General features: G+C 43.2%; 1 protein-coding gene across 1 annotated transcript in view; it reads left to right on the forward strand.

Moving 5' to 3' along the window:
* cpped1 (calcineurin-like phosphoesterase domain containing 1) overlaps positions 1-6,927 on the forward strand; it is a 62,299-nt gene extending 55,372 nt beyond the window's left edge. Inside the window, exon 6 of the mRNA XM_034107703.2 lies at positions 6,701-6,927. Coding sequence (XP_033963594.1) covers positions 6,701-6,927 — 227 coding nt within the window. The remainder of the gene's footprint in view (positions 1-6,700) is intronic.
* The last annotated feature ends 7,406 nt before the right edge of the window (positions 6,928-14,333 follow it).

Below are 14,333 nucleotides of genomic sequence, written 5' to 3' on the forward strand. Positions count from 1 at the left end.
CCGATCTGTTCTTTACTATTGCTATCTTCCTCCCACTTCCTCATCTCTCTGAGGTGAAGAAAGGGTCACAGCCGTCATGTGGGAACAATCCAACGTTTCTACAATCAGCATCTCTCTGAGTCATCGGGTTATCCCATCGAACATCCTCCTCTGCTTCACGCGGCTGCTTGTCTTTATTCACAGGGTTTGGGTAATTGAAGATGAGATGTTTGAATCCTCGTAGGACAGATAAAAAGCATTTGTAGTCTAGCTTTGTTTCCAAACAGGTGAGCGACTATAAAAGACTAGAGAATAAAGAAATTAGGATTTAAAACACGTTTTTAAAAGTGGACAGATGGCGAGCAGTCTTCCACAGGATTAACCTACTGATTTTAAAGGGGACCTATCATGCAAAATGCACTTTTTGATGTCTTTTATACATAAATATGTGTCCCCGGTGTCCTTTCTCTTTTCCTCCGTACCCACATCTTTTACAAACGGGCGTACAACGAGCGGATACAGATTTGCTGCCGATCTGACGTCAAATCAGCGGCGGACCCACAGAAAGTTGCTATCAGAAACAATGCCTGACGTGTTTTGGACGTAATCTCGTCTTTGTTGACATTAGCGAGCCTCGCTAACACTCAGAGCTAACCTGTACTGGAGAGCACATGTGTTTAAAAAGCAGGAAATACAAAAGGAACTCACCTTGTGATAAACCCGCAAGAGAAAAAGCTTTTGAGCTCCATACTGCTTCAGAGATAATCCTTGATGTGGTTTAGAACAGAATGGCGTTTTATCACAGCAGAATTGAACTTTATCTCCGGTTGAATTCTGATCAGGCATTAGCTCCGCCTCCTCTTTTTTTTTTTAAGCTAAGGACCCAAAATCCGCGTTTCTCTAACAGGGCTGCAAAAGAGGAGTTTGAGCAGAATGAGGCACGGCTACAACGGGGGATCGGTTTGGTATCTTAAGCAAAACACTTCACAGACATGTTTGGTATAGGTATGGCCCTAAAATATTTGTTTCCAATATAGCATGATATGTCCACTTTAAGCTATGTAGTAGTTTTGACTTCATTCAAGAGCTCCTTTACATAAAAGCATGATAATAAGTACGTAAAGAACATCTCCTGCGTTCCAACATCAGCCTGAATTTACCATGTCCTACATCTCACAAATACAATCAACAAACTACAAAAAACTGACAGCATTTCATATAATTTTGAAATACTAATTTATGTTCCTATATAACATTTGAGAAGAATCAAAGAATATATAAGGAGTCGACTGTTGTCTCGCCCCTTGGGGGGGTGCCAAAGATCGCAGGGGGGGGGGCGCCAGACCTCAGATGATTTGAGGCCAAATATCATATTTAATTTGAATACAAATTCAAGTTAGTATTAAAGCCATAAAAAGAAAGAAATGTATAATTCTTTCTTTAATAAAAATGTTTCTGCTGCGCTTAAAGTGTCCAAACCAGGCTTCTCTGGATAAGCGCATTTTTAAAACAGTCATTGTCCATGCCGGTTTCAGTTGGATTATTTGTCACAGTTGCTCCGATGAGATCGCTCTCCTCCATTTTGTAGATATTTATAACTTTTGAATCCACATAAACACATCGGCAAAATCCGGCTTACTTTGAGCATGTGTTTTAAACAGTTTAATCCCTTTGTGAATTGTTTCCACTTGCGCCGTCCTTTAATTTTTTTTATTTCTTCGTTCAGCGGGAATCCAAATGAATTAATCCTGAGTCCAATAACCATCAAAGTCGCTCCAATAGTGCTCCTTGATTACGCTTTCATCCTCCTTTAACAACATACTTCACATTCCTCCAGTTTGTGACAGTAGTTGTAGCATTTTTGAGACTTTTAAACTTGAAATACCGCTGTTGCGCCCCCCGTCCCCCTCCTTGTGTGTGCGGGTGGGGGTGGGGCGGGGGCGCATCTTCCAACAGGAGTCATTTGGGGGGGCTCTTGGGAAAAAAGGTTGGGAACCCCTGCTCTAGACGGCTGTATTACTCTTACTAATCGCAAAAGTGCCTTTTCTAAATTCAATTATTTTCCGATGAGTGAGCAAATGTTCTTCGGGCTGACGTACATCGGGTCATCTCTGCAGCTACAGTATAATCCTACTTTGAGATATAGTAGTAAGCCAAGGACGTAAACTGTAAGCAGAATGCATTCATAAAGTGCTTTGCTAGCCCTTAAAGCGCTTTTACACACGAGTTACAATGAACCCATTCACACATTCATAAAGACGCAGAGGCTGTAACACAAGGCACCAAGGAGACGTAACATTCACCCACACTCCCACATGGTTGGCCATCGGGATTTGGGCTTAGTATCTTGTCCAAGGACACATTGACTGGGGATCGAACTATCGACCTCCAGCTGTCCCAGAATCCCCGGTTCGTTTAACATACGCTTTATTCCTGTGTATCTTAAGTTCATTATCACAGAGAATTTAAATGGCATTTTTCTTTTCTTTGTAAACAGACTATTGTGTGGATTGTTGGTTTGGACCGTACCAACTTAAAAGGTTGTAGAAAGAAGTGTCATTTTGTTCAATGCTTTTCTGGATTGCAAGTTATTTGGGTCCGCTCTTTTGTTGGACGTTTATTTTGGTTTTGTATTTCCGGGTTTCTTTTGTTTGCAGCAGTCCGTGGTAAAACCCGGTGTGAACTTTCTCTGAGTGCCTTTGTTTCTGGATCCTATGAACTGGAATGGACTTATGTTGGTGTTCCCAACTGGATTGAACTATATTGAAATATAACTGAAAAGAAGGTGATTCGTTTCGCACTGCATTGCGGTTTATGTGCTGGATTATTGAATGACTTTGTGTATGGTTTGACTTAACTATGTTGGTTCCTTTTTTGATTATTATGTGTCAGGCTTGTTTCTGACTGGCACCCCCCCCAAGACATAGCAATATGATCTTTGAGATAGGGTGCTTTTATAAAACCACCTGATCGCATCGACTGTATGATCCGGCAGTACTCTTACCGGACACCCCCCTTCCCCCCCCCCACTCCCATTGCTCCCCGGGTGCTGTACACTAGCTGCCCACTGCTCCTAGTACTAGACTCCTGGTACTAGGATGGGTTAAAAGCAGAGAACACATTTCACAGAGGGTTTCATCCCTCCCACTTCTATTCTATTCTATGAAAGATTGTGTTTCAGAAAGTTGGCCAGCAAAACTAAAACTCTACTGGTTTCATTTGAGTAACGGGGATGTGTTTGCTCCACCTTTCCAGGCGCACCTGAATGAGTTCATGCTTTGGCCCGAAGGCATTTCATCTAGAAATATCATCAAGGACACACGTGTTCAGCCATTTGTGACCAGACCGCGTTGGGCCAGTTATTCAGCCACCTGCTGCGGAGGCGAGGTTACATGAAGGGCCATTATTCCTGCTCCCACATATGCACAAAACACACTCTGGAAGAAGTGGTGATATAGCTGCGGGCCCACCCACCCATCACGAGGGGTCCTGATTGTGAATTAATTTATCCCAGATGTACACACGTACCGGCCAAAACCATCAATTCCCATCTTTGGCAGATTCATTATTTAATAGTCCGACCGCTGTCCTCGCAAGCTCTGAATATTAATATATATTTAGGTCACATTTGTATTCTGGCTGTTGGATTATGCAGGCCGGAGAACTTGATGATTCAGTGCAATTTCACGGTGCCGACATCCAAAGTAGTTTCCGAGCGGGGGGTTTCAGAGGGGATCTTCCTCTTCCTTGTTGTGCACATTTCTGGGACCGACCGATGTCTCTCTCGTGCTCAGACTGAAATGCATCCTCTTTCGGCTGGATGTCTCTCTTGAGTCGAGCAGCCAGGCTTTCCTCCGTGGAAACGCTCGCCGGTAGAAAACACAGCCGATCACAGCAGTACACTCATTCTGAATGGACATTTCAACATGCACACACAGGTAGTTTCTCCAGCTGTGGAGAGTAACTAAGTACAAGTACTGTACTTCAGTACAAATCTGAGGTCCTTTAAAGGTGGGGTAGGTAAGTTTCAGAAACCGGCTCGAGATACACCTTTTGTTATATTCCATGGAATGCTCTTAACATCCTGATAGCAATGAATATCTGAAGTGCTTTGACAACAAATCCATAAAAAAATGTCATCTGTAGAAGCCGTAATACTGTAAAAAGTACAATCCGTAACTAAGACGTAAAGAGATAGTATCTATAAGGGACGGCTCAATTCAAAATTCAAGACACAACGCGACGGCGCTGGTGGGGTAGGTAGGTTTGAGAAACCGGCTTGAGATACACTTGTTGTTATATTCCAACGCTCTTAACATCCCGATAGCAATGAATATCTGAAGTGCTTTGACACAAAATCTGTGGAAGCCTTGGCGCTGTAAAAAGCACGACCAATCATCTGAGCCGGCTAAAGTAACTGGATGGCCTACCTGCCTGTCAGCCTTCCATCGGGGCACAAACGTATCTCGTGCCCTCATTGGTCATGTGCGCGTTCGTGTGTGTTGGAGGAGTGGCTCTGTGAGGAAGTGGCAGATTTTCTCCGGTTGTGTATTTTCAAATTCTAGCAATCTCGAGCCGGTTTCTCAAACTTACCTACCCCACCTTTAATTGAGCACTAAGCTGTTTTTTACTTTGACTCTTCTACCTTTTTTAGGCAAATGTGGCACTTTTTTTATTGTACGGTTTTCAGGTTAATATTTGTATTTGAACCAGGAAAGGGAAAACCCCAAAAAGCTTTATAGGGCCTCTTTAATATAATTCTGCGAAGATTGTTTTCAGCTTTTTTCATGCTATTTAGAATTTAAAATGTGTTCTTTATAATCTCCTGACTTGACACTTTCCGCTTGACATCCAAAGTATATTCAATAGAGAAAAGGACATAAGGTAGGGAGGAAAAAGGAAAGGAAAGATGACCTTGAAAAGAAACAGATGAGAGTAAGACAGAATAACGGTGAGTAAGTAAAGGACGTCCTCTGGAGATTTCCACTTGTAGCATATTTTCAAACCTGGCGAACTTTCATTCACGATGTTGAATTTATTTTCAATTACCCAGATGATATCATTAATGTAACGGCGAGGGTTTGGCTCCCGGCTGTTTCCCTACAGTGGAAATGGTGCTCTCTGGAAAGCCTTGCTTTGAATCGAGTGCTGGAGGAGAAGAGCGTGAAGGTGGCACTTTACTGAGTTTCCGGGGAACGATTTAAGTCTTTGGCAAGTTGGTGTACTTTCGGTCCAATTTGCACTCGAACGAGGGGAAAACAACATGTTTGTGTTCGGAGTCAGGAACATATTTAGTCGTGAATTTTAGTTTGGGTAAGATGGAAATGAACTTTAAAGTTTTTCGTTTTCATAACGAAAGTATTTTCTTTGTTTTAATCCAATCAGTGCTCACGTGTTTTACATTAAGAGGCCCTATGATGCTCTTTAGGGTTTCCCTTTGCTGTCGTGTTTTCTTTTGCTTTTAATGCATGTAAATGGTCTGCAGAGGCTAAAATCCCTGTGTTCCCTCAAGAAGGAGTTTCTCTCCCGTGATTATACATGACTATATAACATCACAAAGCTTCTAACTAGAACATACTGTTGATATGTATATAATACGTTTTTGTGTGTGTGTGTTTCTCGTAGTACCCTAAGATACTGTTATGTCTGTGAAAAAAAAAAAAAAAAAAAAATATTATTATGAAGGGCAGACCATCTATTTGTATTTATTTGTTTTTTTAGAAAGGGGCAGGTCACATAAGATATTATTCTTCTCCCTGCTCCTTTTCGCTCAATGGTGGAGTCATGTTTTATGGCAATTGTTGTACATTTGGTTTTGCGTACCATGAGCGGGACAAATACAAATGAAAGGATGCTTCTGTCTGACCTTATTGGATCAAGGGACCCTGCATCTCCGATTCGATGGTCGCAGTTCATCGAGGGGTCAGACGTGAGTGACCTGGCTCTCTAAAGAAAGAATGCCTGTCCCTCGTCACATCCCAGTCACAGATCAGACCAGTAAAAAAACGATTGTAAATGTGTGTTTCACGCCACAGCTACTGGGTTACTCATTTAGTTTCCAAAAAGAGGCATACCTATTTCTGTAGCCAACAGGTGTCTCCATTGGCATCATGTGAGGTATCGGCAGAAAAGGGTCACAAGGAACCTGGGATTATGTAACAGGGGACAGAAGATGTGACATGAGGTCAGTGGGAGGTAAATACGTAGTACGCCGTTTTGAGCAGCATAAACTCTGAGATTCTCTTACGCTAAAGGGACATCGACTGCTTTGATGAAGGCAATGTGTCTCTTATAATGCTGCACAGCAATATAATATGTGGCCATAAGACTGTTAAACACCTGAACCTTTGAAACGACATCCACAAACATTAATCTGGCTGCGATTTAGAAATCATTTATCTGATCTAACCTTATTGCACTATTGCACTATTTCACTTTTGTACTATTTATTTTTTTGTATTTACTTGCACCATTTTTTCTGTTTTTCTGCTTTATTGTGTTGCATTGTGGGAGGAGCCTGTGACCTAAGATTTTCATCGTCATAACTACACTGTGGCTATGCACGCATGGCCGATACAAGCCTTGAACTTGAACCTTGAACCTTCAGCCATCTCTGTGTCTGTGTTTTCTTGATTCCTCTTTGTCTTATTCTTTAATGTTGCGAGTGCTACATCGGATCCACGACATGTTCCCCCACTGATTGCTTGTGTTCCTCCCCCAGGGGTGAAGGCGGTGTTTTCGGGTCATTACCACCGTAACGCGGGGGGTCTGCACGACGGGCTGGACATGGTGGTGAGCTCAGCGATCGGCTGCCAGCTGGGAGACGACGCCCACGGCCTGCGGGTGGTGCTGGTGACCGACGAGGCCATCGTGCACCGCTACGTCAGCCTGGAGCAGCTGAGCGTGGGGGGGGCGGACCGAGACCTCCAGGAGCTGCTGCAGGGATGAAGGAGGAGGAGGAGGAGGAGGAGGAGGAGGAGGAGGAGGAGGAGGAGGAGGAGGAGGAGGAGGAGGAGGAGGAGGAGGAGGAGGAGGAGGAGGAGGAGGAGGGGAAACCGGGAAAAATCTCAGTATTTCTCGTGCTGTTTAGAGCCCCCTGCACTCGAAGGCACACAAGAAGGTTTTGACATGTTTTATTTCGAGTCCTTTCCATATTTTTTTCTGACAGATAATAATACAAATCAATTTCAATCTGGAGATATGGAAAGGAATCCCAACAATCACCAGTTAGTCTTTCTAATCTCTTAGCTGCCATTTGTTTCCCCAAAACACTTAGAAAGTACCGATTAATAATTGTTATGGACATACACTGACTGTTGCGTACAAAAACATGGAAAGATAAAGTTAAACAATTACAAAAGTTTCCATTTTAAAACCAACAATTATTCAATAGGCGCTTTCACACCGCAGTACTTTTCCCACAAAGGTTCATCAGAACTTAGTTCAGATCGCGTTCACACCGGAAGAAGTCCCTGGGGGAGGATTAGGCAAATGAAGCCGCTGACGTGACGTCTTCTTCTTCTGCTTTGGGTTTACTGGCAGGCCGCAAACCACTTCACGGCGTATACTGCCGCCCGGAGTCCCCGGCCGGAAGTCCCCGGAGTTAGGGACTGATAATAAAATGGCGCCTTCACAAAACTTTGTGGGAGTTTTACGGGGCGTGGTTTGCAATCCGCCCAGCCCATCAGACACAGGAACCTTTTTCTCCCACGAAAGTCCCTGCTCTCTAGCGGGGACTAGAAGGGGGTGAAAAGGTTTTCATGAACTCACTTGAGCTCCGGATTGTGTTGGTGTGAACGCGACATTTCGGAACTATATCGGAACTGTAAGGGAAACGTCTGTGTAGCAATGCAGTGGAGTCACCGACTCAGGAAGGAGACACGGTAGAGCCGGAGCTTTGAAGTCAAACACTGGAGGTTTATTTGGAGTTTCTGCCGGAGCATTCACATCACAAGTCACACAGTCACGGTCTGACTGCACGGGTGGTTGCCACGTCAACTCTGGAGCGCCTCTCTCTCGTCAGCCCATTGAACTGGTTTCACAGAGTAATCAACATATCTTGATAAGATAGTTTAGACAGTTGGGCACACTGAGTCACTTATGGCCGTCACCTATGGCCTCGAGGATGTCATACCGTGGAGTCCATAAGCAACAAAGAAGGAAGTGTCCCAGTGCACCCACAACAACAGACCATCTGTGACCTAGTGTTGCCCGGTCACAGAATGGGAACAATACCATTATGACTGAAGCAGCCTGTGTCCTAAAAGGAGATAAACAGACGTCAGGGTTGGTCCTGTACGTCCTATCTAGGAGTCTAGGTCAATAATTTCCCTAACAGGAACTAAAGTGGGAAAAGTACTGCGGTGTGAACGCGCCTAGTTGATGCCAACCACAGGCTGTTCAAATGTAGAGAATTATACTTAACATGTACTTAAATGTATGTTTTCTCTCTAGTGGCAGAATCTTTGCTTTCGTCTCTGCCTTTGCCGACTCAAAGGAGACTCAAAGGAGACTCAAAAGAGACTCAAAGGAGACTCAAAGGAGACTCAAAGGAGACTCAAAAGAGACTCAAAGGAGACTCAAAGGAGACTCAAAGGAGACTCAAAAGAGACTCAAAGGAGACTCAAAGGAGACTCAAAGGAGACTCAAAGGAGACTCAAAAGAGACTCAAAGGAGACTCAAAGGAGACTCAAAGGAGACTCAAAAGAGACTCAAAGGAGACTCAAAGGAGACTCAAAAGAGACTCAAAAGAGACTCAAAGGAGACTCAAAGGAGACTCAAAGGAGACTCAAAAGAGACTCAAAGGAGACTCAAAGGAGACTCAAAGGAGACTCAAAAGAGACTCAAAGGAGACTCAAAAGAGACTCAAAGGAGACTCAAAGGAGACTCAAAAGAGACTCAAAGGAGACTCAAAGGAGACTCAAAGGAGACTCAAAAGAGACTCAAAGGAGACTCAAAAGAACATTGAATGTTTTATTAAACTGAAGTCAGCTGTTGTCCGTGTAGCTTTAAAGATATCCAAGATATTCTACTCCAACAACTCCTAGAGGTGGATTCCCTTCAAAAAGGAAAGGAGGAAAGAGTAAGGAAGACTCGGTTAAATGCACCTCAGTAATGTTTAAAGTCTGCTGAAAGGCATCATGGGAAACGTAGGAAATCATAATGTATATACAAATAGATCACACGGGTGGAAATGAAGGATACCTTTTAGCTTCAGTCTAATCTTATATCAGTATTTAGAGGTTGAACTTTCCTTTTAATGATCCTATAATTGCAGCAGACGCAGCGGTTTTAACTTTGGCTTCTTTTGAAAAGTATTCACATGAGGTGTGTACCGTGGTACGATGTACGAGTCAAACAGCTGCTTTAGTTACTCTCTCAATATCCTGTATGCTTGCTTGATCAGAGGATTATTGTATCATTTGTTTTCTTAATCCTTATCAATTAGAACACAAAGTATTATATTATTGTTTACTTAAAGCTATAATACTAAGGAATTCGGAGTCTGTTTGATAAAGAAACGTTTGAACAGAAAACGGGTAAAAGCAAAGACACATTTTTGATGAATGTTTGATATGTTCAGTTATCGCTGAGTCTCTCGTCTTTAAAGTGTCGATTCTGCACGAAAATGACTTTCTCTCTGAGCCCTAAATGACTCTACTGGATTACACTATACACACACACACACACACACACACACACACACACACACACACACACACACACACACACACACACACACACACACACACACACACACACACACACCCACTGTACCCTCCTGCATGCACACAAATGGTTGTGTTGCTAAAGGGTTGCCATGACAACTCCCCTAAATTGCGTGTGTGTGTGTGTGTGTGTGTGTGTGTGTGTGTCTGTGTGTGTGTGTGTGTGTGTGTGTGTGTGTGTGTGTGTGTGTGTGTGTGTGTGTGTGTGTGTGTGTGTGTGTGTGTGTGTGTGTGTGTGTGTGTGTGTGTGTGTGTGTGTGTGTGTGTGTGTGTGTGTGTGGTCTGTAGGTGATTTTCCATCAGTGACCTCATTTCACACTGACGGTTCTGTCTCTTTTTGGAAAAGTCCAAATGTGACGGAGGTGGAAGTTAGGGGGGGGGGGGTGAAGGGGCGTTCTGGGAGCACTGTTCTGTGTAATCAGTGCGATGTGTCGACTCAGTCCATCTCCTTCATGTCCTGCCAGAAGAGGAACCTGAAGTCTGTTTGTATATCCGCAGAGTAGCAGGACTCCATCACTGTGTTCTGTGTGTACCACGGAGCTGCTCTGCTCCGTGAATCAGGGAACGGGCCAACAGCACACCGTGGCTGGGACGTAATTGGTTGTATTTTTTATAATAAATCTTGATTTTATATAATGATGTGTTCCTGTGTCTTTTGTATTGTGTTCAATATTCTTTACAGAGGCCTTGAGAGGCCGCGGTTAAAATGTGTGTTGTGTGTTCAAAGTGCAAAGTTGAATCTCACCTGGAAAAAAATGTATCAGTTTTCATTTTCTGAAAAATAATTCTGTATTTAGAAAGAAAAGCCCGGCTTCAAGCACTCTAGCCAAAATGAACAAAACACTTTTGATTTCTTTTACAGATATTTATAAAAAATATTTGAAGTGCACTTATCATGCTATATGTAGGCAATAGCATACAGTAGGTATAAAAAACATGTCTATGAAGTGTTTTGCTCAAAATACCAAACACATCACCCATTCTAGCCATGCCTCATATCCCTCTGTTTCACTTCCTGTTTCTAAAGTGCTGATTCTGGGTATAAAGCTTTAAAAAAAGTATAACAAAAATAAAAAGGAGGGGGCTGAGCTCATGCGGGACCCGGCAGCTACTGTCAAGAGCAAGGATGCGCAACTTTGATGGTGGTGGGGGCCACATCATTGATGTACTGGCCACCAGGGGGCCGCAGATTCACTTGGAACACACACACACACAAATTCCATGTGTTGTGTGTAATTATTAACAAATATACTAAGTCTGACATCTTCATTGACATTTTACAATCAAAGGGAACATCCCCAAAAAATGGGAACATTCTTGAAGCTCACTAAACAAATATCAGTTCACAGAAATGTTATTTCATTTGTACAAGTGGCATGTTTGTATTGAACAGGTTATTTAAAAGTGGAATAAAGCTATTTTAAACTATTGGAAAGCACGGAAAATGTGTGTGTATTGAGATTAAACATTAAGATGACATACACATGAAGTCATGAACACTAACCCAGACATTAGTTGTCTAACTTGAACCTAAAACACTTGTAGCCAGTCTCTGAGTGTCCACACAGACACCTGTCAGCCCGCACTCTGCTGTTCCTCAGCGCCGCCCCCCCTCCCTCCCGCTGAAATTATGAATGAAAAGCGTAGTAATCATAGATAACACGGCAGGGTCCGTGACAGTTTGTTTTCATCTGATTTCAAATAAACAAAGTCTTGGTTTTAAGAATATTAAACTTGTTTCGCCAAATTCAGATGATAAATACAACTTGTAAGCTTGTAAAGGCATAATTACAAGAGGCAACTTAACGTCACAGCAGGCGTAACAACAGCCGTGTTTCTTGTGAGGGTTTCCGCGGGAAACAAACAATACACACAAATGCGTCACAGATTATTTTTGCGGTATTTGAAATCATGTACGCAGCTCGCGACATAACTAGGAGTCTAGTGGACGGTATCAGTACTACAAGTAACACAATTACGTTGTTTATAAATTAATCTGAGGGCCGCAAAAAGAGGAGGTGGGGGCCGCATGTGGCCCGCGGGCCGCCATTTGCCCATCCCTGGTCTAAACTAAATGCTGCCGTGATGAAACTCCATATCATGGATTATCAAGGATCTGAAACAGTCTGGAGCTCAAAGGCTTTCTCTCTTGCCGGTTAGACCACAAGGTGAGTTCCTTTCTACTTCCTGCTTCTTCACACACATGCTCTCCAGCACAGGTTAGCTCTGAGTGTTAGCGATGCTAATGTAAACACCGACCATATTACGTCCAAAACAGTCGGCATTGTTTCTGATAGCAACGTTTCTGATTGGGCCGTGGGTCCACATTTCAGATATTACGTCATATCGGACGCAAATCTGGATCAGCTCCGTTGTTCCCCGTTTTTAGAGAATTGAGTACGGAGGAAAAGAGAGGGGGTTTTATTTTCTGACGCTGCGTGAATTTCACACCCCAAAAAATAATGAAGTTGGAAACAATATCCTGATTTGTTTCACCTTTTTTTAACACTCAAACAAAGGAGAAAAAACATGCCCTTTGAAACTAGATCAATCTTTAATTCCTCAATCTTTTTCAGCGCTTTCGTTATTCTTTAGCAGGTGTTTTATAAACAGCATTGAGTCCTAACTCCTAGAAACCTTTTGAAATAACGACATTGAATTACACTTTAACCCCAACCTGTCGCTCTGTCTCTGATTTACACCCCGGGGTTACAGAGAGGTGTTTCCTTTTAGGCTACCAACATTACAACATAATCAGTCAGTCATATTTCTCAGTAATTTAGCTTCAGGAAGGACTGTTTCATAACTGGGTTTCAACATGTTACCATGGAAACCTTGTGTACCTTGTCAATGGACAGGTTAGTAAAAGGCACTTGAGGATTAATGAGTGATAATAATAATAAACCTTTTAATTGTATAGTGCTTTAGAGACTTAACTATTATAACAGCAAATACAACAACAATGGGGGGGGGGGGGTGCTAATGGATAACAGAGTAAAAGAGGATTTGTTTAGAGAGAGAAGAGGTCGCTTTATCCTGAGCCAGTGGAGATTTTTAAAGTTATACTTCCCGGAGAAAAGCGTAAATTACCTTTTTTATTATTTGAAAGTTAAACGAGTCTCTCAATATTTTTGCCATTTCCGTTGTTGTTGCCTCTGGGGTTTACGTAGTAGTTGGATAGAGGGAAGTTAAACACCCATTTAATCTGGCCTTGTCATGTTAAGCTCCTTCCACCCGTTCAGCCAATGTTACCTGCTTTCTGTTCCAGTGTTTTTACTTTCCAGTTCGATTTTTAATTTTGTTTGTTTTTATTTCATTCCATTTATTTTAATTTATTTGTAATTATTTTGTATTTGTTTGCATTGTATTTGATTGAACAAGGACCATGTATAGTTACAGTACTGCTAATCCTACACTTACCTTCTTCTATAATGATATTTGAAGAATAGATTTGAATTTTCTTTTCATTCCAGCTTGTTAGGGGCATCGTTTTGCACCCAACACTAAAGCAGGAAGCCGTTTCTATTCTAATCTGCAGACATGTTCATGGCAACCTTTCATTTTCATTAACAAGCGACATGTCATGTATTCTATTCATATTGAACTGTTGCTCAGAGGTTTTTCTTTCTCACCTTTTTTCAGGACAGAAGAACTATTGGACAAAACAAAACCCTTCATACAAAATAAGATACCCTTGATAAGATGACTTTTCTACTACAATAATAGAGTAGTCCTTTCAGATGTGTGTGTGTGTGTGTGTGTGTGTGTGTGTGTGTGTGTGTGTGTGTGTGTGTGTGTGTGTGTGTGTGTGTGTGTGTGTGTGTGTGTGTGTGTGTGTGTGTGTGTGTGTGTGTGTGTGTGTGTGTGTGTGTGTGTGTGTGTGTGTGTGTGTGCGCGAGTGGGGGGAGCAGGTCGAGGAGCTCACTGCAGAGTTTCTCCATCGTCTCCACCTGATTGACTTGCCCCCCCTCCCCGTCCTCATGAGGTTCCAGGCTGTGAGAGAGGTGGCTTTGGCTACAATTCAACATCTCTTTGCCAATGGACACATCCCTCTCAAGGCACTGAGAGAAACGACAAACAAAACTGTCCAGCTGGTCAGAAAGTGGGTGGGCCTCAACACACACTCCACACGGGGCATCATCTGTCTCCCATGTGGAGAGGGGGGGCTGGGAGTCCCCAATGTCGAGTGGACCTACATAGCCACCAGGCGAGCCCACCTGATCCACATGCTTAACAATGATGACGTCACCGTAAGAGAAATGGCCAGGTCCTCTCTCCTGCTGGATCTACACAGAAGGAAGATCTCCCTGGCCAGCGCAGACCAGAACCACTTCCTCGGCTTCAGGAGGAAGGACTCTGGGAACTCTCCGGCCAGGGGCTTCGGGGTCTGGTCTGACTGGCCAGATCTCAATGACCTCTGCAATCGGACTGGAGTCCAGCTGAAATGGACACGACTCAACACACAGACTGAAGTCCCCGTCTCTGATGAACTGATCACTGACCCCAGTGTGGTTGTGAAGGCCGACATCACAACACCTCAGGAAGAGACTGTGGAAGCAAGACTGCAGGTATCACCCACTAAGTACACTCTGTCCACCTGGTACCCTCGCATCCACTCTCCATTCT

This window comes from Pseudochaenichthys georgianus, chromosome 19 (genome assembly GCF_902827115.2).
Source record: "Pseudochaenichthys georgianus chromosome 19, fPseGeo1.2, whole genome shotgun sequence".
Lineage (NCBI taxonomy): Eukaryota > Metazoa > Chordata > Actinopteri > Perciformes > Channichthyidae > Pseudochaenichthys > Pseudochaenichthys georgianus.